Raw genomic sequence first — 22,661 nt, 5'->3', positions numbered from 1 at the left:
ACCTCGCTGCCTTCTTACTGAGAGCCAGCGGCTGTGCTGTTTGGTTTCTTTACCTCATATACATAGCTCGGCTAAATTATCTTAAAAAATCTCATAGCTCGAAGCTTTTTGAGCTGAGAGAAGAACAAACCCGTCTGACAGGAACGATCCGTCGGCCCTTCTGGCAGCTCCTCTTGGTGAAGCGGATCAGCAGGTAAATCCTGAACTTCCGTGCGTGTCAGCTGTGGCTCAGAATGTGGGCCCGGCTTTAATTACGTCAGGCTGAATGTCAAAGGCGTCATTCAACCCGAATGTGGCTCAGCAGAAGTTCGGGTTCGGTAGCTGTGTGTGGAGACGGAGAGGAGGTGTGAAGCCTTTTATTGCCTCTTGAGCCACGAGCCGCTGAACCAGCGTACCTGAGCGCCACCGGCTGTCCGGACCAAGTGTCTGAAAGGGATTCAAAACTGCAGATGGAGAAGGAAGGAGCTGCAGGATATTCACACCCCTGCACCCATTCATTATGAAAAGTCTCGAAACGGTAGAAATAGCCACAGTGCAGGTAAAATGAGATTAAATAGAACTTTATTAATCCCAAAGGGAATTATTGTGCCAGAGTTTCACGAAAGAAGAATGGCAACAAAAAAAGGAATACAAATATAAACATGTATGAGTAATATTATAACAGATATTAAGTGTAAAGAAATTATAGCAATAAAAGTAAGTACACAAAAAAGTAAAGATATCAAGTTTATAAGTAGTGATGCTAACAGCCGTGCTTAATGGTAAACTGAATATTGAGCATGATTTTTAGAGATATTGTCAATGATATTGAAACAGTCAAACATATTGCACATGCAATTAACATGTAGTATTGCACAATGTAAACACATTGTCATATTGCACATGATTGGGTTATTAATGTTTTCAGGAGTTTCATAGTTGGATGGCCACTGGAAGAAAATACTTCCTGTAATAAACAAATAAGCAGACTATGAATGGTAGATGGAGAGTTGAACTCTTATTGCACTTTCAAAGATATCCATCCATATCATCTGATGGGAGTTTTTAATGCAGATGTTCCAGACAAAAGCTTATTTTAAGATTCATAAATCACTGACGGCTGTACTGCATCCTGAAGTGTGACAGGTTAAGTGGTGCATTCTGGTGGGACCCTTAATTACAGGCTGCACTGCACGAGAGAGTATGGAACACGCTGAGCACCGACTGTCACTCATTACCAAGCTGTCACTCATACACCACTTCTGCGGCTTTGAGTGTGGGCTCAGAGGATCTGTCATCGGTGGGGAATTCTACAGAAGATCCTTTTGACATTTGGCAAAAAATGAGACGCGCGTAACAACCAAACTATTTGACGAGGATAACGTTCAAATCCAAATGTTAGAATACAGTACTAAAGGTTCTACAGGTAACAACGTCTGAACCGCTTTGTGTTGCCAACGTGTGAACGGATTGTGACGTCATTTAAAATATGAGACCTTCCCCGGCTTTCTGGGTTGTGGAGAAGCGGCTTTTGGTCTCAATTCTATGTAAAGGACTCGGGATACTTTAGCAAAAGATGTGACGTTTATCAGCGCTGCCGGGTCTCTTCAGCACAATCACTGTTTAGCTATCGGAGCAAAACGCTTCAGTCTTGACTGGATCACGTCAGACTGCCGCTGTCATTAATAACAAGGATTTTCTGAAAGGTACATAAACCTTTTACAATCAATTAATTGTGGAGGTCATCATCACGCAAAAATACCAAACTGTTTGGGCGCCAGGTGTCTGGCTGAGGGTCAACCTCGGTTCTGCAAAGAAAGAGATGTCTTTAAACTTGCATTCTCTCTCCTGACCACCAGGGGGTGACTCCTCTGGTTGTATAGAAGTCTATGCTTCATGTGTTAAAGCTACATTCTCTCTCCTGACCACCAGGGGGTGACTCCTCTGGTTGTATAGAAGTCTATGCTTCATGTGTTAAAGCTGCATTCTCTCTCCTGACCACCAGGGGGCGACTCCTCTGGTTGTATAGAAGTCTATGCTTCATGTGTTAAAGCTGCATTCTCTCTCCTGACCACCACGGGGCGACTCCTCTGGTTGTATAGAAGTCTATACTTCATGTGTTAAAGCTGCATTCTCTCTCCTGACCACCAGGGGGCGACTCCTCTGGTTGTATAGAAGTCTATACTTCATGTGTTAAAGCTGCATTCTCTCTCCTGACCACCAGGGGGCTACTCCTCTGGTTGTATAGAAGTCTATACTTAATGTGTTAAAGCTGCATTCTCTCTCCTGACCACCAGGGGGAGACTCCTCTGGTTGTATAGAAGTCTATATAAATGACTCTACTTCTCTTGATGTATTCCCTGAGTAAACATTGTAAACATGAGTTTATGTCTCAATATCTAGTTTCAAGTCTTCTTCAATACAGCATGATGTTCATTTAGTAAATTATGGTCATTTAGAGTCAAACAGACCATAAAGCAGGGGACGCTTTAGGGTTAGCTTGTAGAGAGTATTGTCCACAAGCTGCAATGGGGTCCTCCTTTGCCCGTGCTACACCCTTCCACCAAGTTTCATTAACATCGGTCCGGTAGTTTTTCCGTAATCCTGACTAGCCGAACCCACAATTTAATAAAACTTCCTCGACGAAGGAAACTAGTAAAACAAAACATAAAAATAGGACCAGAAGTTCGGCATTGAGCATCAAGGCCTGTGGACCGAGAGTGGCCTTGTGACCCTTCTTGCATAACATGGACCCTCCCTCACCCCTCTAAACACACACACACACACACACACACACACACACACACACACACACACACAGTCCTTGAGTCCGGGCCAGCGCTGGAAAGCAGAGCGGCTGAGAAAGCGGCTGGTTGCCCCCCAGTGAATACGCCGGCGCAGAGGCTCCGCCCCCCCGCCGCTCCGCTCAGATAACGGACCCGTTGTTGGTCCAGGACCCGAACAAAGACGACCCTGTCCCGCTGCTCCCGCCCGCCCTGCTCTCTGTCTCCGTGTCCGAGCTTTGATTTCCTCTGCGGTCGGCCAACAGGTATCTCTGACTCAAAGATTACCTGAACCACTCCCTCAGTCTCTCCATCCCTCCTTCCTTCCTTCCCTCCATCCCTCCATCCTCAGCCGCTCTCCTCCCGGTACTTCCTGCATAATGAGGACACGGAATTGGTTGATTAAGGGAAACTTTATATGGTTTGAGTGGTTTAGTGGGATCAAAATCTGAACTGTCAGGGAAATATGTTCTTGCATTCTGAGACGACATTTTGAGCTGCAGTTTTATTCAAAATATTGAAATCCTCCCAGCAGAATTCGAGGGAACTGGGTGTAAATCAGTGAGGTTGACGGCTCAGGGCCGGCCTGATGGATACAGACGGTATCTGTCTTTTATCTGGTCGTACATTCACTCATCTGTACCTTTTTTTTTTTTGGAGAGGAATGCAAAGGGAGATGTGTCAATAGCGTGTGTTTCCTCCATCAGGACGGCGTTATCTCTGTCGAGGACATCGACCTGGTGATGTCAGAGGGGCTAGGAATGCGCTACGCCTTCATCGGTCCCATGGAAACCATGCACCTCAATGCACCGGCAGGTAACGTTCCCTCTGTCGACGCTCAGCTCCCGTAGAGATGGATACGGCGTCAAAAACAAACAAAAAACAACAAGATGGCGACGGCAAAATCGCCAAAAAGTCGATCCACAACCCCAACGGGTGACATCACGACGACTACGTCCACTCAAGGAGAAGCTGCTAATTCTGTGAGACATGGGATTTATAGTGTGGAGAGAAGAATACATATATATGTATAACTTAATCTCCAGTAATTCAGGATAAATGAACATGTGAGTCGACGGTGACCGAGCTCAACATACATGTACTGTCCCGAGAGAATGAGCATGAACCCGCAGGGAGATGGAGAATATCAAAGGGGAGTGTGAAACCCAAAGAAAAACCCTGACTGTGTACACACACACACACACACACACACACACACATACACACACACACAGAGAGACACACAGAGAAAAAAGGACGGTTTGGCAGAACAAAGCAGTCTTTTGATGGGATGAATGCCCTCCCTCACACCAGTAATCTAAAACTCTCAGAGCCACATGGCGGCCTTCAGACCGGCTGCCAGCTCCACCTGTATCACAGTCCTGGAGCTTTCCTCCTCCAGGAATCAGCCACACAGTCGTGTTCACAAAAGATCGCTGAGACCGACATTATTCCTGTTGATACTTCCCCGGCCTTCAAATCCCTCCAATCAGATAGCGGAGCACTCAGGCTCTCCTGGTCCCTCAATGCCTCTCTTCCTGTCAGCCTTAATCTGTTTGTGGCTTTGCTCTTTAAACAGGCATCAGCTCGGGTTATTAAAGTGGTGATCCGGTTTTAACGGCATCCAAATGTCAGAAAGAAACCTTTCTAAAGACACGGTGGTACGATCCACTTCTCCGCCCGTCATGTCTTCACAGCACCGGTTATGAGCTCCGTGTTCGTGGCCTCCATCTAGAAATGTGGCGCCCGCTAAACGTTGCCCTCCGAGTTCTGGCTCGCTAGTTAGCAGTTTTGGCTGTGAGCGAGCGAGGCACGGGAGAATTCACACATTCACAAGGTGATGGTGTTATGGAGGCTTGTGAGGCGAGCGCATTATCCATTTCCCCGTTAATGACACGTGTGTTGATGCTCGAGCCGCTCCACAGGCGCACCGACACCGCTTTGTCCAACCTGCTTTTGTCCAACCTGCTTTTGTTTTACCTGTTTTTTTAACCAGTTTTTGAAGCTGTACTTCAGCGCCGCGCCTCGGTGAGATCAGCCCCAAGGTTTGTCCTTTGCAACCAAAATTATTGCTTATTATATCATTACATGAGACAAAAGTACTGCAATTTGCACACTTATGCACGCACATGCCTAAAAAGGGCATTTCCTTTACTTTTATGCTAGTATCTATTTGCACTATTCTTTGTACTGCAGTTCATTCTTCTATCTTCCATCCATCCATCCATCTATCCATCCATCTATCCATCCATCTATCCATCTATCCATCCATCTATCCATCCATCTATCCATCCATCCATCTATCCATCCATCTATCCATCCATCTATCCATCTATCCATCCATCCATCTATCCATCTATCCATCTATCCATCCATCTATCCATCTATCCATCCATCCATCTATCCATCTATCCATCTATCCATCCATCCATCTATCCATCCATCCATCCATCCATCTATCCATCTATCTATCCATCTATCCATCCATCTATCCATCTATCTATCCATCCATGATAATGGGTGGAAGGTGGATGGTTCTTCCCACAGTGTTGGGTGGAAGGTGGATGGTTCTTCACACAGTGTTGGGTGGAAGGTGGATGGTTCTTCCCACAGTGTTGGGTGGAAGGTGGATGGTTCTTCACACAGTGTTGGGTGGAAGGTGGATGGTTCTTCACACACAGTGTTGGGTGGAAGGTGGATGCTTCTTCACACACAGTGTTGGGTGGAAGGTGGATGGTTCTTCACACACAGTGTTGGGTGGAAGGTGGATGGTTCTTCACACAGTGTTGGGTGGAAGGTGGATGGTTCTTCACACACAGTGTTGGGTGGAAGGTGGATGGTTCTTCCCACACAGTTGGGTGGAAGGTGGATGGTACTTCACACACAGTTGGGTGGAAGGTGGATGGTTCTTCACACACAGTTGGGTGGAAGGTGGATGGTTCTTCACACAGTGTTGGGTGGAAGGTGGATGGTTCTTCACACAGTGTTGGGTGGAAGGTGGATGGTTCTTCCCACACAGTTGGGTGGAAGGTGGATGGTTCTTCACACAGTGTTGGGTGGAAGGTGGATGGTTCTTCACACAGTGTTGGGTGGAAGGTGGATGGTTCTTCACACACAGTTGGGTGGAAGGTGGATGGTTCTTCACACACAGTTGGGTGGAAGGTGGATGGTACTTCCCACACAGTTGGGTGGAAGGTGGATGGTTCTTCACACACAGTTGGGTGGAAGGTGGATGGTACTTCTCACACGACTCCGTCAGGCTGCATGTCAACACTCCTGCTACAGCAGGAAACACCAACAGGGTTTAAACCTTCTGAAGCTTCAGATTTCCACACGTTCCTAAATGAAGAGTGAATAATATGTTTGGTGTGAAGCTTCACCTCAGTGTGACGGAGCTATTTTAGTGGGCACCTTGTGACTGGTTTTAATTAAAGCGACGGTGTGAAGGAGCTCCGGCTCTCTTTGCATTGTTCAAAGCTCTTTGCGGCCTCAGCTGCTCACGTGCCTTCAGCCCGCGTACCGGTTTGTAGAATATCTCATGAATAAAGTGCGCCTTTTATTTTTCATCCTTTTTCCTACGAAAGTCCAGCAACATCCTGTCAGTTTATGCTCATAACGTGTGTGCAGTCCTTTCAAAACAAACTTCTGTCCTCACTGAAACAAAGCAACAACAGTTGTCAGATTTTTTTATTTTTACTGTGAGAAAACATATTAATCTTTAACACTTTATTTGAGCAGCACATGAATCATTCATCATTCATCAGCCTACATCCACACAAAAAAATCATTACAAATGAGTCAATGAGCAAAATGAGATAATAATCACGCTGCTTCCAGTGTTTTTAAACTAAACTGAAGGAGTTCAACGCAGTTTTCTTTTCAAAAGAGACCGACAGACCCGTGAAATGATTAATGATCGACAGAGAAATAATTTGACGTCTGAAATAATAACCACTTGTATCTGCTTTGTTCACTGTAACAGAAGAAATGTGCCTAGAATCCAATTATTAACCAAATACTTTGGATGTTTTGTAGTGTGTTTGTATGAGGTACTTCTACTCAGTCAGAGTTTTTCTGCAGTGGACGGAACAAATCAAAGTACTGATGTGGACGTATTTTCCTAAAAGAATCTCCATCGGTTTAAATGAACGTTATATTAATAATATTTATAGCCGCTCTGACCAGCTGTCCTCCCTCAGGTCTGGAGGACTACATGCAGCGCTACGGAGAGGGCATCACCAGGATCCTGACCTCCTTCGGGCCGGTTCCAGACTTCTCCGGCAGCGAGGGAGCCAAGAGCATCGTGAGCGTGAGTGTGACGCCACGCCTTTTCACTTTTCTCTTTAATGGCTCATCTCCGCCTGGTTTTGCGTGACTCGGTCACATGGAGAGATTGTTCCCGTTCTCCCCGTCACCAGATATCTGTGTGAGGAGGCCGCTGCCCCGTCGGTCACATACCGTCCCGGGCCGTTAAGATGTCACCGCGGCGCAGTAAATAACCAGAAGCCTCCCGAGTCGACAGTGTTTTAGTGACTCAGTGGATGCTAAGTGGTCCCGTCTCTCCGTTGTCTCAGAGAGTGAATTATTATACCGAGCTGAAGACTGATGTGTGTTCTCTGAGTCTCATGCGTCTCCGCCCTCTGCGTCCACAGGACATGTGCCAGCTGATTCCCGGCGACCAGCAGCACCTGTTGGCCCGGATGGAGAGGAGGGACCGGCTCCTCATGGGGTTGGCCCGGCTGAAGAAGGACCACTGAGACCAGTACGAGTCAAAGAAACCTCACTGAGACCAGTACGAGTCAAAGAAACCTCTGATATCACTGGAAACAATTACGTGGAACTGGTTGACAGATGGGATCAAAAGTACATTTAAAAAAAGAATGATATTTTGGGATTGACGTTCAGCTATAATGAACATTTGTGCTCTTGACATTTATTTTAACGGACAGTAGATTTATTATCTTTGTCTGCAACGTGGCCTCAAGGTTGTGGTGAAATTAAAGGTCTTGATTCAAAGTATTCGTCTCAGGTGTTGCACACAAACAACGTGAATAAAGTCTGGGGAAAAATGTAATAAAGAATAAAATAACAATTAAATCAAGTGTTTATTCTCTCGGTGTTTGATTCTCGGAATAAAAGATATAATAACGCTATGCATTCCTGTGTGTGTGTGTGTGTGTGTGTGTGTGTGTGTGTGTGTGTGTGTGTGTGTGTGTGTGTGTGTGTGTGTGTGTGTGTGTGTGTGTGTGTGTGTGTGTGTGTGTGAGAGAGCGTGACAAAGCGTCTGGTGGAACAATGAGAGGAAAGTTGTCACGAGTGGATCTGTTTACAGCCGCTGTGACTTCTCTGCAGATTCAATGTCACAGTGACGAGTTCTCATGATTTTAGCGTGTAGCTGCAGTCACGAGCGAAGCGGAGACATAAACATGCTTATTATACACAGAGTACATGCAGAGGTAGGATAACACGTATTAAGTCTTCATAAATACGTGTTAATGTTTGTGTTATGTAGCTGTTTGCCGGTATATTAAAGCTGTGATCTGGTTTATTGCACCTTTAATATCACATCTGGAGTCAGAAGCTTTATTGTTTATTGTGACACAAACAGAAAAATCAACAATCACAGTTTAATAGTTTGACATCATTTAAAAATAGAAAATATGGTCAACAAATAGAAGTATGTTAAAACAATGTAGCTGTAAAGATTAAACATGTATTTATTCACATTATTTTTTAATATATATTGCTGGGTACCATGTGAATAAAAGCCTCATTAATACAACAATATATTTATTTGTTTATTACGTTTTGTAATCTTAATTTGAGCAATCAAAGACACTAAAGTTATGAAATATGTTCAAATAACACATATGTGCTTTACTTCACATCTGCTTGAAGGTGAATATTGGGTAAAAATGAATCAGATATGTGAAGAATACAGAATATTGTTGTGTAAAGCAGACAACAGACGTTACTAAATACATTTAATATGATTTGTTTATTCCATAAAGGTGTGAATTCATGAGCAAAGCTCTTTGTTCCTGGTCCATGAATGCAGCAGCAGCTCAACCGCCTCGTTCTTCTGGAACTCCGACTGACTCATGTCATAATCAATCATAATCCTTCTGCTGGTTAAGTGCAATTTACTGAAGTACTTCTACTCCACTCTATCTGACGTCTTTAGTGACTTTTCCACAGCAACAGGAGCCATTCAGGGTCAAGTGTCCTTCTCAAGGACACATCGACATGGACTAGCGGAGCCGGGGCTCAAACCACCGGTCCTCTGATTGAAGGACGGACCTGCTAACCACTGAGCCACAGTCGCCCCTGTTTTCATGTCAATACTTAGTCGACACAAAGCGATGACGTGTTATAGATTCAGATGAAACTTTATTGATCTCCATGTGAGACATTACAGATGAATATTAATTTGAGTTTGTTTATAACTTTTAACACTTTGGTTTATAACTTCTACACTTTGGTTTATAACTGTTACACTTTGGTTTATAACTTCTACACTTTGGTTTATAACTGTTTCACTTTGGTTTATAACTTCTACACTTTGGTTTATAACTTCTACACTTTGGTTTATAACTGTTTCACTTTGGTTTATAACTTCTACACTTTGGTTTATAACTTCTACATGTTGGTTTATAACTTCTACACTTTGGTTTATAACTGTTACACTTTGGTTTATAACTTCTACACTTTGGTTTATAACTTCTACACTTTGGTTTATAACTTCTACACTTTGGTTTATAACTGTTACACTTTGGTTTATAACTGTTACACTTTGGTTTATAACTTCTACACTTTGGTTTATAACTTCTACACTTTGGTTTATAACTGTTACACTTTGGTTTATAACTTCTACACTTTGGTATATAACTGTTACACTTTGGTTTATAACTTCTACACTTTGGTTTATAACTTCTACACTTTGGTTTATAACTTCTACACTTTGGTTTATAACTGTTACACTTTGGTTTATAACTGTTACACTTTGGTTTATAACTGTTTCACTTTGGTTTATAACTTCTCCACTTTGGTTTATAACTTCTACACTTTGGTTTATAACTTCTACACTTTGGTTTATAACTGTTACACTTTGGTTTATAACTTCTACACTTTGGTATATAACTGTTTCACTTTGGTTTATAACTGTTTCACTTTGGTTTATAACATCTACACTTTGGTATATAACTGTTACACTTTGGTTTATAACTGTTACACTTTGGTTTATAACTTCTACACTTTGGTTTATAACTGTTACACTTTGGTTTATAACTGTTACACTTTGGTTTATAACTGTTACACTTTGGTTTATAACTTCTACACTTTGGTTTATAACTGTTACACTTTGGTTTATAACTGTTACACTTTGGTTTATAACTTCTACACTTTGGTTTATAACTTCTACACTTTGGTTTATAACTGTTACACTTTGGTTTATAACTTCTACACTTTGGTTTATAACTTCTACACTTTGGTTTATAACTGTTTCACTTTGGTTTATAACTGTTACACTTTGGTTTATAACTTCTACACTTTGGTATATAACTGTTACACTTTGGTTTATAACTGTTACACTTTGGTTTATAACTTCTACACTTTGGTATATAACTGTTACACTTTGGTTCATAACTGTTACACTTTGGTTTATAACTTCTACACTTTGGTTTATAACTGTTACACTTTGGTTTATAACTTCTACACTTTGGTTTATAACTTCTACACTTTGGTTTATAACTGTTACACTTTGGTTTATAACTGTTTCACTTTGGTTTATAACTTCTACACTTTGGTATATAACTGTTACACTTTGGTTTATAACTGTTACACTTTGGTTTATAACTGTTTCACTTTGGTTTATAACTGTTACACTTTGGTTTATAACTTCTACACTTTGGTTTATAACTGTTACACTTTGGTTTATAACTTCTACACTTTGGTATATAACTGTTACACTTTGGTTTATAACTTCTACACTTTGGTATATAGCTGTTACACTTTGGTTTATAACTGTTTCACTTTGGTTTATAACTTCTACACTTTGGTTTATAACTGTTACACTTTGGTTTATAACTGTTTCACTTTGGTTTATAACTTCTACACTACACAAAAAAGTAGTAGAAAAAACTTTTGAAATAAACTCATGGGCTGTATTTAAATACAATGTACTTGTACTTGTACTATTTCAATTAGTATGCATCATTAGAGTTACGCAGGTGGAAATATTGCACTTTTTACTCCACTCATTTTATTTAATAACTTTAGCTACTTTGCAGATTCTGATCAATAATGCACAAATATAATGAACAAATAAACGAGGATGTATTATTATAGCTTAAGACTTTATTGATTACTGGAGATGAAATACACAAACTAAGCAGTACCTTTACTGCAACATAATGCATCAATCTTTAGGAAACAGTAATATATTCTGCAAGTACTTTTACTTCAATGTATTATTTGTACTTCTAACAGAGTATTTATTTATGTGGTACTACTGTTTCTTCAGTAATCTGAGTACTTATTCTGCCTGAATACTTAAATAATAAATAAAAGAGGTTTAACCCAACGAGCTGATTCATTTCTCCTCAGCGTTCAACAGGTAAAGCGTTTATCTGCCAATTAGGAAACGATGCGTCATCACGAAGCCCCGCCCCTCCTGGCCCCGCCCCCTCGGCAGGGCCATGAAACCTGCGCGAGACTCAGGTGCGCGTCAGTCAGCTGGAAGACGAGCGCGAGACGAACCGAGTCTCTAGACCTACAAGTCGGTTCTGTTGGAGCGCGAGGGAACATCCATCTTTTCAAATCATTAAGGATTAATTGTTTTCTCTTCGTGGCTGATTTGTATTTAATATTTAATCTCTACATAAACAGGTGAGTTATTGTTGTTATACGTGTTGTGTTGCTTAACAGGCTATACTTATAATAGTGTTCATTACAATGATTAGTATTATATTCAGCATGTATATGTATATTAAACTCACATTGAATACATTCTGGTAATTTTATTTTTTTTAAAAAGCCCAAACATTAAAATGTTAAATACCAATATTCTTATGAAGGATAGCAGGAATGCAGATGACGTCATCTTCATGCATCTCTTTAAATAAATAAATCAATAAAGTACAAACAGCAGTGGAAGAGAAAGGAGATCATAATGTAATTCATGTTCCAGGCGATTTTCAATCTAATAGATGATGACATAATGTTAGTGGTGATATTGAGTCAAACATGTTTTAAATGTTACTTTCTGGTTTGAAAAGTGCTTTTATAAAATGACAAATAACAACATTCCCATGTTGTTTGATTCATATCTGGCTGCTCAGAATAAAACTGTGGTCTCATACCTTTATATATTTGTACTTATTTTAATTCCATATGATCCTGTTGATCATGTATTAACCTGGTGACGGTTCATGAGACCCCACCACGTCTACCGAGCAAGAACCACAGTCATTGTTGTTGAGATTCCTTCTGCTGCTGCTTTGTGTCACACCGTTCTGTGGTTCACAGACGTGGTAGTCGTCTGTCTTTCTGAGGTCTTTCTGTCTCTTTAAGGTCTTTCTGTCTCTTTAAGGTATTTCTGTCTCTTTAAGGTATTTTTCTGTCACAGGGATGCACGACGAAATTCAGTCGTAGCTCATTTGTAACACAACAAATGCATAACAAACAAAACAAACAGAAGCAGTAGTGCATTTTCAGAAATTGCATCATAAGGAGTCAATAACAATATCATTCTGTGTCTCTTTGTGGTTGTTTAGAGTCTTTGTGGTTGTTTAGAGTCTCTGTGGTGTTTTTGAGTCTCTGGTGTTTTTGAGTCTCCTCCCTGCTGGGACATGTGTCTTTGAGCAGGACCTCTCAGTTGAAGGCCAAAGGCCTCCTGACCCTCTGGGCCTCTGTGTCAGCACATCAACACCATGCAGCCAGCCACGTGTTGTATTCATAATGTATACTTAAGGGAATCATCCCAAACGAGCCGCTTGTGAGGATCAAGGTACCCCATGTGCTTCATCAACCCTCCTCCTCCTCCCTCTGCAGGTCTTCCTCCTCCTCCTCCTCCTCCTCCACCATGACTTGGGGAGCGCTCTACGCTCAGCTGGGCGGCGTCAACAAACACTCCACCAGCCTGGGAAAGATCTGGCTGTCCGTGCTCTTCATCTTCCGCATCACCATCCTGGTCCTGGCCGCCGAGAGCGTCTGGGGCGACGAGCAGTCGGACTTCACCTGCAACACGCAGCAGCCCGGCTGCAAGAACGTCTGCTACGACCACTTCTTCCCCGTGTCGCACATCCGCCTGTGGTGCCTGCAGCTGATCTTCGTGTCCACGCCGGCGCTGCTCGTGGCCATGCACGTGGCCTACAGGAACCGCGGGGACAAGCGCACCATGCTGGCCTCCAACGGCACGGAGCAGACGTCGGCGAGCGACCTGGAGACGCTGAAGAAGAGGCGCCTGCCCATCACGGGCTCGCTGTGGTGGACCTACACCTGCAGCCTCTTCTTCCGCCTCATCTTCGAGGGCGGCTTCATGTACGCGCTCTACTTCGTCTACGGCGGCTTCCAGATGCCGCGGCTGGTGAAGTGCGAGCAGTGGCCCTGCCCCAACAAGGTGGACTGCTTCATCTCCCGGCCCACGGAGAAGACCATCTTCACCATCTTCATGGTGTCGTCGTCCACGCTGTGCATGGCGCTGAACGTGGCCGAGCTGGGCTACCTGGTGGTGAAGGCGCTGCTGCGCTGCTCGGCCCGGGCCAACCAGAGGAAACCCCCGTACGCCACCTCGGACATCGCGCTGCTGGACAACAGCCACCTGCATAACGTGAAGAACGAGCTGCTGCTCACCACCGACTCGCACCCGACCACCAAGATGTGTTGAGGGACCGGCGCCAGTGGCGGAGGGAGGAGAGGGGAGGGAGAGGGGGGGGGGGGGGGGGGGGGGGGACCACAGAAGAAGAGACGCAGCAACCCCCAGGCTCTACATGTACACATCCTCAAGAACTTTTTAGTTTAAGTTTGTTTAAGAGTTTTGTCACGGAAGTTGTAGTCGGCGCCCGAAGGGATTGACGGTGTGCCATCCATCCATCCATCCATCCATCCATCCATCCATCCATCCATCCATCCATCGGAGCGCCCCGAATGAAATGAAGAACAAAAACATGTCTAAACCGTTATTAATTTAACACTATTATTATTATTTTAGTAATATTACCACACAAAAAAATCCCCCAGACAACATAACCAGCCTGTCAAGGAAGCCACGCCCTCGATGTCCCAGCGCCCGGTCGCTTTATTCAAACATTAATTACATTTAATTTAATCAACAAAACCACTTTGTTAGGGTTGAGGACAAAAAACCTCACGGCTGAGCTTCAATACGTAAAGTAACTCTAACTACGGTCTCCTGGTTGAAAGTCCTGTGTTTTGGGCTCTTAATACTTCTCCATGGGTTCACGTCGTTGTCACGTGATGCTGTGGAAAGGCCTTAATAGCTAATGAACAGCGAGAGTTACTTCTTCCACTTTAAATTTACTTTAAAGTTAAAGAACTTATAAACTGAAATACAGTTTTTTTTCTCAGAGACAAAAAGATGAAATCTCGTCTTTTGGCACCACATTTGGAGGCGAAGCAGCTTTTTGAGGCAGAGGCTCATCCTGCGATTGTTACTTTAATTAAAGATTCAAGATTAAAGATATTTTTATTGTCTTAAGCACAGATAACAGTGATTCTGTGCAATGAAAAGCTTATTTTGCTGGGTCCTCCTAACACACAGAATTACAATAAGCGTAAGGTAGGAAATAAATAAAAATAAGGAATGTAAAACATGAACTATATGTTTAATATTTCTGCACCTGCGGGTCCTCCCTCCTCGTCCTGCACCCAGCGGGAGGCGGTCATGGAGGTTTTAACTTATTCTTCAGTCTGAATTTGCTTGAACGTTTTGTTGTATTTTTAATGGGAGAAGAATGAGTCGACACTGACACCTGGTGGTTCCACGAGGAACCGCAGAGAGCACACTCGCCTTCCTCAGAGGCCTGAAGGATTTATCTGGTGATGAAGAAGAGGAAGGAGAACAAATGAAGTCAGGAAAAAAAAAGCAGAAAATGAAAAAAAAATGAAAAGTGCCTTTATGAATTTTTTATAGTGCCTAGTTTACAAGAGGTGACATTTTAAATATGTGTTTTTACATTAATTGATGAGTTTTTATGATCCTGCTGTATTGAATCAAGTGATTGTAGCGTGAAGTTTGGAACATTCATAGTTGAATATGTTTTCTATAAATCATGCTTTTATTTTGGTGGGTTTATAATGATCAAGAAGTGTGTTGCACAACATGAGATGATGCTGATAAAGACTGTATTATAATAACCTGCCAACACAGATCTAACCGGTCTGATGCGGTTTCATCGGACCTGAATGTCTTCTGAAGGTTCTGCATGAGAGTCGAAGGAGAATGTTTTGCATATTTTCACACCTGCATGTCATTTGATAAAAGAAATATGGACAAATAAGAAGGACTGGACTGGATGTTTTTATTCTGCAGTCAGCGAGTGCTGCAGACTTCTCCGTTAGCGTTAGAAGTTATATAATAATAAATATATATATATAATATATATATAACAACATTCAAGCTCAAGGACCAGATGCAATGTGTTGACAGGCGAAACGTAAATGTGCTGCACGAGAAGTAACATTAATATATATCCACAAAGAATCACAGGTGTGACAGAACAAATTGCATAATTGATCAAGTCTTCAAAAAAAGAGCCAAAAAACCAGAAACATTACATAAGACGCTTGACTGGAAATATTCTAAATCTGTCTCATCGTGTTTTCCAAATATTAATTCAATATTAACCATATGTTGGTGTTTTGGAACTTTTTATTTTTTTCCCATTAAACGCTTTATTATTCTCAAAGAGTTTCTTTCAAAAAGCAAGATTAATAAACTAGACAATTTAAACATGTGTTTAGGGATTGCCCCCGAAATATACAAATATTAGGTTTCCAATTCGGCCAATAACTAAAAAAAAAAATTATATATATACAATATATATATTTTTATATTATTAGAGAAATATTTTTTCATAATATAAAAAAATATATATATATATAATATATTTTTTGTATTAATGCTCATATATTGAAACCCCACTCATGAGCCAGATAATCCTCCATATTATTATTATTTAGTTTTAATATTATGATTGAATTATTATTATGAAATAACAACAACAACAATATGAATGATAATAGATTTAATAATAACATTGTTACATCTTTATGAATCTTTAATGAACAACCAGCTGGCTGTCAGCTTTCAGCACGAGCCTCATGTTAACGCCCACTAATCACGGTGGGCGGGGCTCCAAGAATAGCTCGAGCTGAATTGGTCACATCTGTGTTGTTTAAAATAAAATAAATCACCGTTTAAGATCATAAACCATCAGAGTCATGTGTTTATGACGCCGTGACCTTTGACCTCTCGCTTTCTGTCTCTAAATGGTCGTTTCCTCAGCTGTTAAAGCCGACTGACAGCTGATCACATCTGATCCAGATGTGATCAGCTGTGATCAGCTGTGATCATCTGTCAGCTGACGTCTTCACGTGACCCTCCTGTTAAAACACATTTCCAACGTAGAGACGTGAGACGCCGCCTTTGATGCCACATCTCGTTGAAGCTGAGATTGAAACGCGTTTCTCTCCAACAACAAACTAATGAACCCATGAAGACATGAATATGTGTAATTGTGTTTTGTACATAACATTAAAAAAAAAATCACATTCACACTTTGATCATTGGAGTAAAACATGAATAAAACATTGTTTGTGTACATTAAGTCTGTTTCACGTTTTCCTCTTATTTCATTTTAGAGTGAAAATATGAGAATATTACGCACATTTTCTCTTTTATTGACTTGATTGAAAGTAACGTGTATGTGTCGAAAGGGTTCGTCCTAAATGTACTGAGAGCATTTAAAGCTGCATCTTCACTTCATGAACACATCAATAATATTATGAACTTTTAAACTGTTGCATTGATGATGTCATGCTTCATGTAAAGTTCAGAGCAACATACTCATGGAACAAATTGCGCGCAAGTTTTTTTGCCAACTTTTACGCACATTTTAGGAGTTCTTCTTCTCCTCCTTCTTCTCCTTCTTCTTCTTCTCCTCCTTCTTCTCCTCCTTCTCCTCCTTCTCCTCCTCCTGCATGGTGCTGTGCACGTGGGCGTGGTGTGTCCGCGGCCATGCGGATGACTCTGCGGACTCCCTCATGATGGCCCCACAATGTGACAGTCCGGACATGGCAGGACCCGGGAGGCAGCTCCGCGTGACCGAGCCCCGCGTCCCCCTCACGGCCTCCGACAAATAACCGCAACGCAAGGAGGAACTTTATTTTTTACATTTTTTGAATTACTTTGCGCGAGTTCACGGGCTGCGGGACGGAAAGAGACGCACAGCCTGGAGGAGTCTGCGCGTGAGTGAGTCAGAGAGTTTATTTATAGGCTTAACTGTAACTAGGACCCGTGGAGGAGCAGCGGCGGCTCTGGACCCGGGCCGGAGGAGGAGGCCCTGCAGCCGCTTCACACCCACATGATGACGGCGCCGGGATGGAGGATGGATTTGCTTCTCGTGTTTAAAATCACATCTTCGGCCTAAAGGTACGACGGGAAAAAAAACTAATCTCTGCTGTCAATATGATCCTGGACACACTTCCCTTCATGCACCGCTGCATTTAAGATAAGATAAGATAATCCTGTATTAGTCCATGTTGCTTCCATGACGCGTTTTCTTCATACTAGTGGGGAAAAACACATTTATTTTACTACTTTGCTTTAGATTTCTCGTAAATTCACAATAAATGACCATTACATAATGCCTCATTTGCATATTTAAACATTACAATTCATAAAACTCCTCCTCTTAGTGTCAGTGATGAAGTGGTGAAGTTTCATGTGTTGACCCTCTTCACCTGTAGAGTCTTCATCATGGTGTCATGTCACTAAACTTCTCTTTAAAGGACGTTTTCTCTCATGAGTTTGTTCACAACGCATTTATAACCTCATTTATATAACTTTAATTACTAAAAACATGGCGAAAATGTATTTTTTAAATGTCTGTTGACAGTGTTTTCTGATTTATGGAGTAAAACAAAGAGATATCATAAACCCCATCTGTAAAAACATTTGACTCTAATACATCAACAAAATGAAACAATCATTTTTAACCTGACTTTATTCAGTGTTTAGATTTATGTTCTGATAATTAGCTCAAATTTAACAAGATACTGCATTCTGTACATTTCAGAAAAGTTGTAATACAAAACAATGTTTTTCTTTAATGTCAGAAATCAACTGAGGAAGTTTCATGGTGAAATATTTCAGTTAAATATAGTTTTTAGCCGATATCGCCGCCGTGTCTGCACATGAATGAGTAAAGTAGCTGAAGAATGTGATCAGGTCATTAAGAGCTGCTTCAGGTCCACTGAACCAGAAGAGGACACAAAGCTGACAAAAGCTCAGCGGTCTGGACTCTGGCAGCGTCGGCATTGTCAGCTCACGGCTTTGTAGCTGACGTCCGGCACAGAAAATACCTCAAATACCTGCAGAGCGCAGAGAAATGTGACTTCTAGTGACTAAGTCAAAGGATGCAGGATCCATGGTCCACATGTGGATACATTGTTGCTCCAAACACACACAAGCGTTCATGTTTGCTTTGATCATGTTGGTTAGAAAAGAAATGACTCGCTGACTAAAGGTGTGTTTTCTCTTCCAGGTGTCGCACAGATTGTGAACCCTAGTCCATGGATGTATTACTTTTAATACAAGAATATTTTAGTAAGTGTCTCCGCTGCTCGGTGTGATGAATGTGTTGTCCATCTCTATGTCTGTGTTTTCAGTGGATAAAACACACATATCTGTGTTAAATAAAAACACACATATCTGTGTTTTCAGTGGATAAAACACACATATCTGTGTTTTCAGTGGATTAAAAACACACATATGTGTGTTTTCAGTGGATAAAACACACATATCTGTGTTTTCAGTGGATAAAAACACACATATGTGTGTTAAATAAAAACACACATATCTGTGTTTTCAGTGGATAAAAACACACATATGTGTGTTTTCAGTGGATAAAAACACACATATCTGTGTTTTCAGTGGATAAAAACACACATATGTGTGTTTTCAGTGGATAAAAACACACATATCTGTCTGTAAATATAAAATCGTTCTTACACAAACTTGAAAAAGCTTGTTAACTAAGCAGGTGTAGACTTAGTGTTAAATCTGTGACAGAATGGACAAAACATGCTCTGATTTCATCTTTTTAAATGTGAGCACGCGCTCATTTTCTCTGATTTATATCTTTGTTTGGATATTTATTGTCTTAGATTGCAGTGAAGCTTTTCGATTCAATCACTGGTGCTTTAAGATAAGATAAAATAAAAATAATCTTTTATTAGTCCTGCAGTGGGGAAATTGCAGGATTACAGCAGCAGTGCAAAAAAAAGTAATATAAATAAACAGTAAAACAGTAAAGAAGAATACAGTAGAAATATTAAATATACAGACGGAATAAAACAAGTATATAAAGTACTTAAATGTATTTATATTGCACCAAATTAGTGTTACAGTTGACAGGGAGGGAGAGGAGTGTGTGTGTGTGTGTGTGTGTGTGTGTGTGTGTGTGTGTGTGTGTGTGTGTGTGTGTGTGTGTGTGTGTGTGTGTCCATCTCTGCTAAATGCTGTTTTCGAACATTATAATGTTGATCTCAGCACATGCCTGCTGGTCAGTGGAGCGAGGTGAGAGAGAGAGAGAGAGAGAGAGAGAGAGAGAGAGAGAGAGAGAGAGAGAGAGGGAGTGAACCAGGGTTCAGCCCAACAGGTGGTCTATACAGTAAACCAGCCGGTGTTTGAGGCCAATGCTGTGTTTCCATTTTCGATATCCGACGCCTACGAGGCAGTTTTCTACAAAGAACATGTTCAGCTGAGCGCTTAAAAAAAAGAAAAGAGGAGAGAAACATGTCCGCTCATCACCTCCGTGTCCTGGTGTGTTGGTATGTGTTCAGACCAGCTTTGGTTCCTTTAACTTCCTCTTCCTCTGTGCCCTCCAGCCTGTACTTTCCCCAGAGGCTAGACATCTTGCAGCATGGGCGACTGGAGCTTCCTGGGCCGGCTGCTGGAGAACGCTCAGGAGCACTCGACGGTCATCGGCAAAGTGTGGCTGACGGTCCTCTTCATCTTCAGGATCCTGGTGCTGGGGGCGGCGGCCGAGGAGGTCTGGGGCGACGAGCAGTCCGACTTCACCTGCAACACGCAGCAGCCCGGCTGCGAGAACGTCTGCTACGACGAGGCCTTCCCCATCTCGCACATCCGCTTCTGGGTGCTGCAGATCATCTTCGTGTCCACGCCCACGCTCATCTACCTGGGCCACGTGCTGCACATCGTCCGCATGGAGGAGAAGCGGAAGGAGAAGGAGGAGGAGATGCGCAAGGCCAACAGGTGTCGAGAGGAGAAAGAGCTCCTTTATAGAAACGGTGGAGACGCAGGAGGAGGAGGAGGAGGAGGAGGAGGCAAGAAGGTGAAGCCGCCAATCAGGGACGAGCACGGCAAAATCCGTATCCGGGGCGCGCTGCTGCGTACATACGTGTTCAACATTATTTTCAAGACCCTGTTTGAAGTGGGATTCATTCTGGGCCAGTACTTCCTGTACGGCTTCCAGCTGAGGCCCCTGTACAAGTGCGCCCGTTGGCCCTGCCCCAACACCGTGGACTGCTTCATATCCAGGCCCACCGAGAAGACTATTTTTATCATATTTATGCTTGTGGTGGCTTGCGTGTCTCTTTTGCTGAATTTGTTAGAGATCTACCACCTCGGGTGGAAGAAGGTCAAACTGGGCATGTCCAACGAGTTCGCCCGGCATCAGGAGTCGGCGCGCCGCGCCGTCGACATCGCGCGGCCCGAGTGTTCGGCCTCGGCCTGCAGAACTGCCCCCTCCGGCCTCAGCTGCCCTCCCGAGTACACGGAGGTGACGGCGGGCAGCGGGGCGTTCCTGCTGCCGGCGAGGCCGGAGGCCGCGCCCTCGGCGGCGGCGGCGGAGTTCAAGGTGGAGGAACTCCAGCGGGAGGAGCCGCTCCGCCGGGCCTCGCCCCCCTCCTCCGCCTCCCACTACTACATCAACAACAACAACCACAGGCTGGCCGCGCAGCAGAACTGGGCCAACCTGGCCACCGAGCAGCAGACTCTGGAGATGAAGGCCTCCACCCCGCCCTCCCCATCCTCCTCTTCCTCCACCAGCACTGACAAGCAGCAGCTGCTTCCTCCTCCGACCAGCAACGCCGGCAGTAACACCAACTCAACCGCCACCGCCGCCTCCGGCAGCAGCATCGCGTCCAACGCAGGCAGCTGGAGCGGCGGGAAGAGCGAGCAGGAGGAAGGCCACGCCGCCGCCGCCGCCAGCGCCACCGTGGAGATGCACGAGCCTCCGGTAGCGGTCAGCACGGACCCTCGGCGGCTCAGTCGGGCCAGCAAGAGCAGCAGCATCAGGGCCCGGCCGAGCGACCTGGCGGTCTAAATCTCTTCAGCGCTTCCCCAAAACACTCCACAGAAAAAGAACAAAAATCCACAGAAAAAGAACAAAAATCCACAAAAAAAGAAAAATGAGACGGGGAAGCAGAATAACCCCAAAAACCGTTTCGGTTCATGTGAAAATAAGTCGTTGGTTTAGTGCGATCGGTGAGTTGAAGAGTAGTTTTCTTTTCTTTTCTTTTTCAAATGTGATCCTGCAGTGCGATGAAGTCAGGAAGGCTCCGCCCACAGGCGGGGGGGCAGCGGAGGACATTGTGATGTCATAGTTTTGCAGAAAAATGGACACATCGTGTTTCCTTTGACGGGAGGAAGAGATCTCACGGTGGTTCTCTACTTTTATTCTTCTTTTTGTTGAGCCTAAAGGACAAAATATTACAAATGAAATGTCCAAAAAAACAATGACTGGATATGTTCATTTTTATTTTATCTGGACGAAGCGCAGGTCAGCTGGCGTTGTTGTGCTGTTACTGGATGTGTAGACGGATGTCTCTGGACTCTCAGTTAAAGCCCCACGCGTTTGTCCTTTTTGACCTTGAAGCTCTTTTTCTGCAGCACTTCCTGAATCTCACCCAACAAACACCAGTTGTGCTAAAGGTCATTCACCAGCAGGTGCAGCCCTACAACTCACCGATTCACTGACTAGTTTGCACGGCAACGCTTTGTTTTTTTGTTTTTTTTTACCCATGATCCATTGCGGCGCTTGGTGCAGAGACTACAAAGATTGCAACTGAGATGGAATAAATATCAGTGGACTGATGTGATATTCCCAGAGTCCTTAGAATAAACATTGGCCAAAGCTGCAAGGGGGAAGTCTTTCCTGTGATGACCCAGAATGCACTTGGGTCTCTACGAGCGCTACTTTGCCGATAACCCAAGAGATTAAAAACCTTCCCACGACGTTGTTAGTTGACATAACAGGAAAATAGTCCCTTACGCTGTCGCCTCCAGTCAACATCTGGGAAGAAGACCGCTCTCTACTTCCTGCACAAACCAAAACATGTTGCATATGTCAAAGATATTTTTGCTCTCAAACTTACAACCCCCACCCCCTGGGGTCTTAACACTTTAACGATAAAAAAAGGATGCAGTCGACTCGGGCGGCTTCTTTTTTCTTTTTCTCTTGTTCTTCTTGATTCTTGTTCCTGTGCTGTTCGGCTCGTTCACAGCAGGCACTCACTTAACACAACAAGGGTCTCCTTCTTCTTCTTCTTCTTCTTCGCTTCATAACCACCTTAATCCATTGTCGTGTCCTGTGAGTTCACCTCTGGCGCAGAAAGAGACAGTAAGACTGTATG

At 43.2% G+C, this 22,661-nt stretch overlaps 3 protein-coding genes across 3 annotated transcripts in view; all 3 read left to right on the top strand.

Moving 5' to 3' along the window:
- cryl1 (crystallin, lambda 1) overlaps positions 1–7,842 on the top strand; it is a 27,090-nt gene extending 19,248 nt beyond the window's left edge. Inside the window, exons 7-9 of the mRNA XM_079230325.1 lie at positions 3,470–3,578; positions 6,962–7,071; positions 7,415–7,842. Coding sequence (XP_079086451.1) covers positions 3,470–3,578; positions 6,962–7,071; positions 7,415–7,519 — 324 coding nt within the window. The 3' untranslated portion in view covers positions 7,520–7,842. The remainder of the gene's footprint in view (positions 1–3,469; positions 3,579–6,961; positions 7,072–7,414) is intronic.
- A 5,001-nt stretch (positions 7,843–12,843) lies between these two features.
- Positions 12,844–13,647, top strand: gjb8 (gap junction protein beta 8; the record flags this gene model as incomplete). Its single annotated transcript, XM_079226616.1, has 1 exon — positions 12,844–13,647. The coding sequence occupies one exon, from the start codon at positions 12,844–12,846 to the stop codon at positions 13,645–13,647; it is 804 nt and encodes a 267-aa protein (XP_079082742.1).
- A 6,280-nt stretch (positions 13,648–19,927) lies between these two features.
- On the top strand, positions 19,928–21,352 carry gja3 (gap junction protein, alpha 3; the record flags this gene model as incomplete). Its single annotated transcript, XM_079220759.1, has 1 exon — positions 19,928–21,352. The coding sequence occupies one exon, from the start codon at positions 19,928–19,930 to the stop codon at positions 21,350–21,352; it is 1,425 nt and encodes a 474-aa protein (XP_079076885.1).
- Positions 21,353–22,661: the final 1,309 nt, after the last annotated feature.

Source organism: Taurulus bubalis (genome assembly GCF_910589615.1).
Source record: "Taurulus bubalis genome assembly, chromosome: 1".
NCBI lineage: Eukaryota > Metazoa > Chordata > Actinopteri > Perciformes > Cottidae > Taurulus > Taurulus bubalis.
This window is presented reverse-complemented; position numbering and strand designations above follow the sequence as displayed.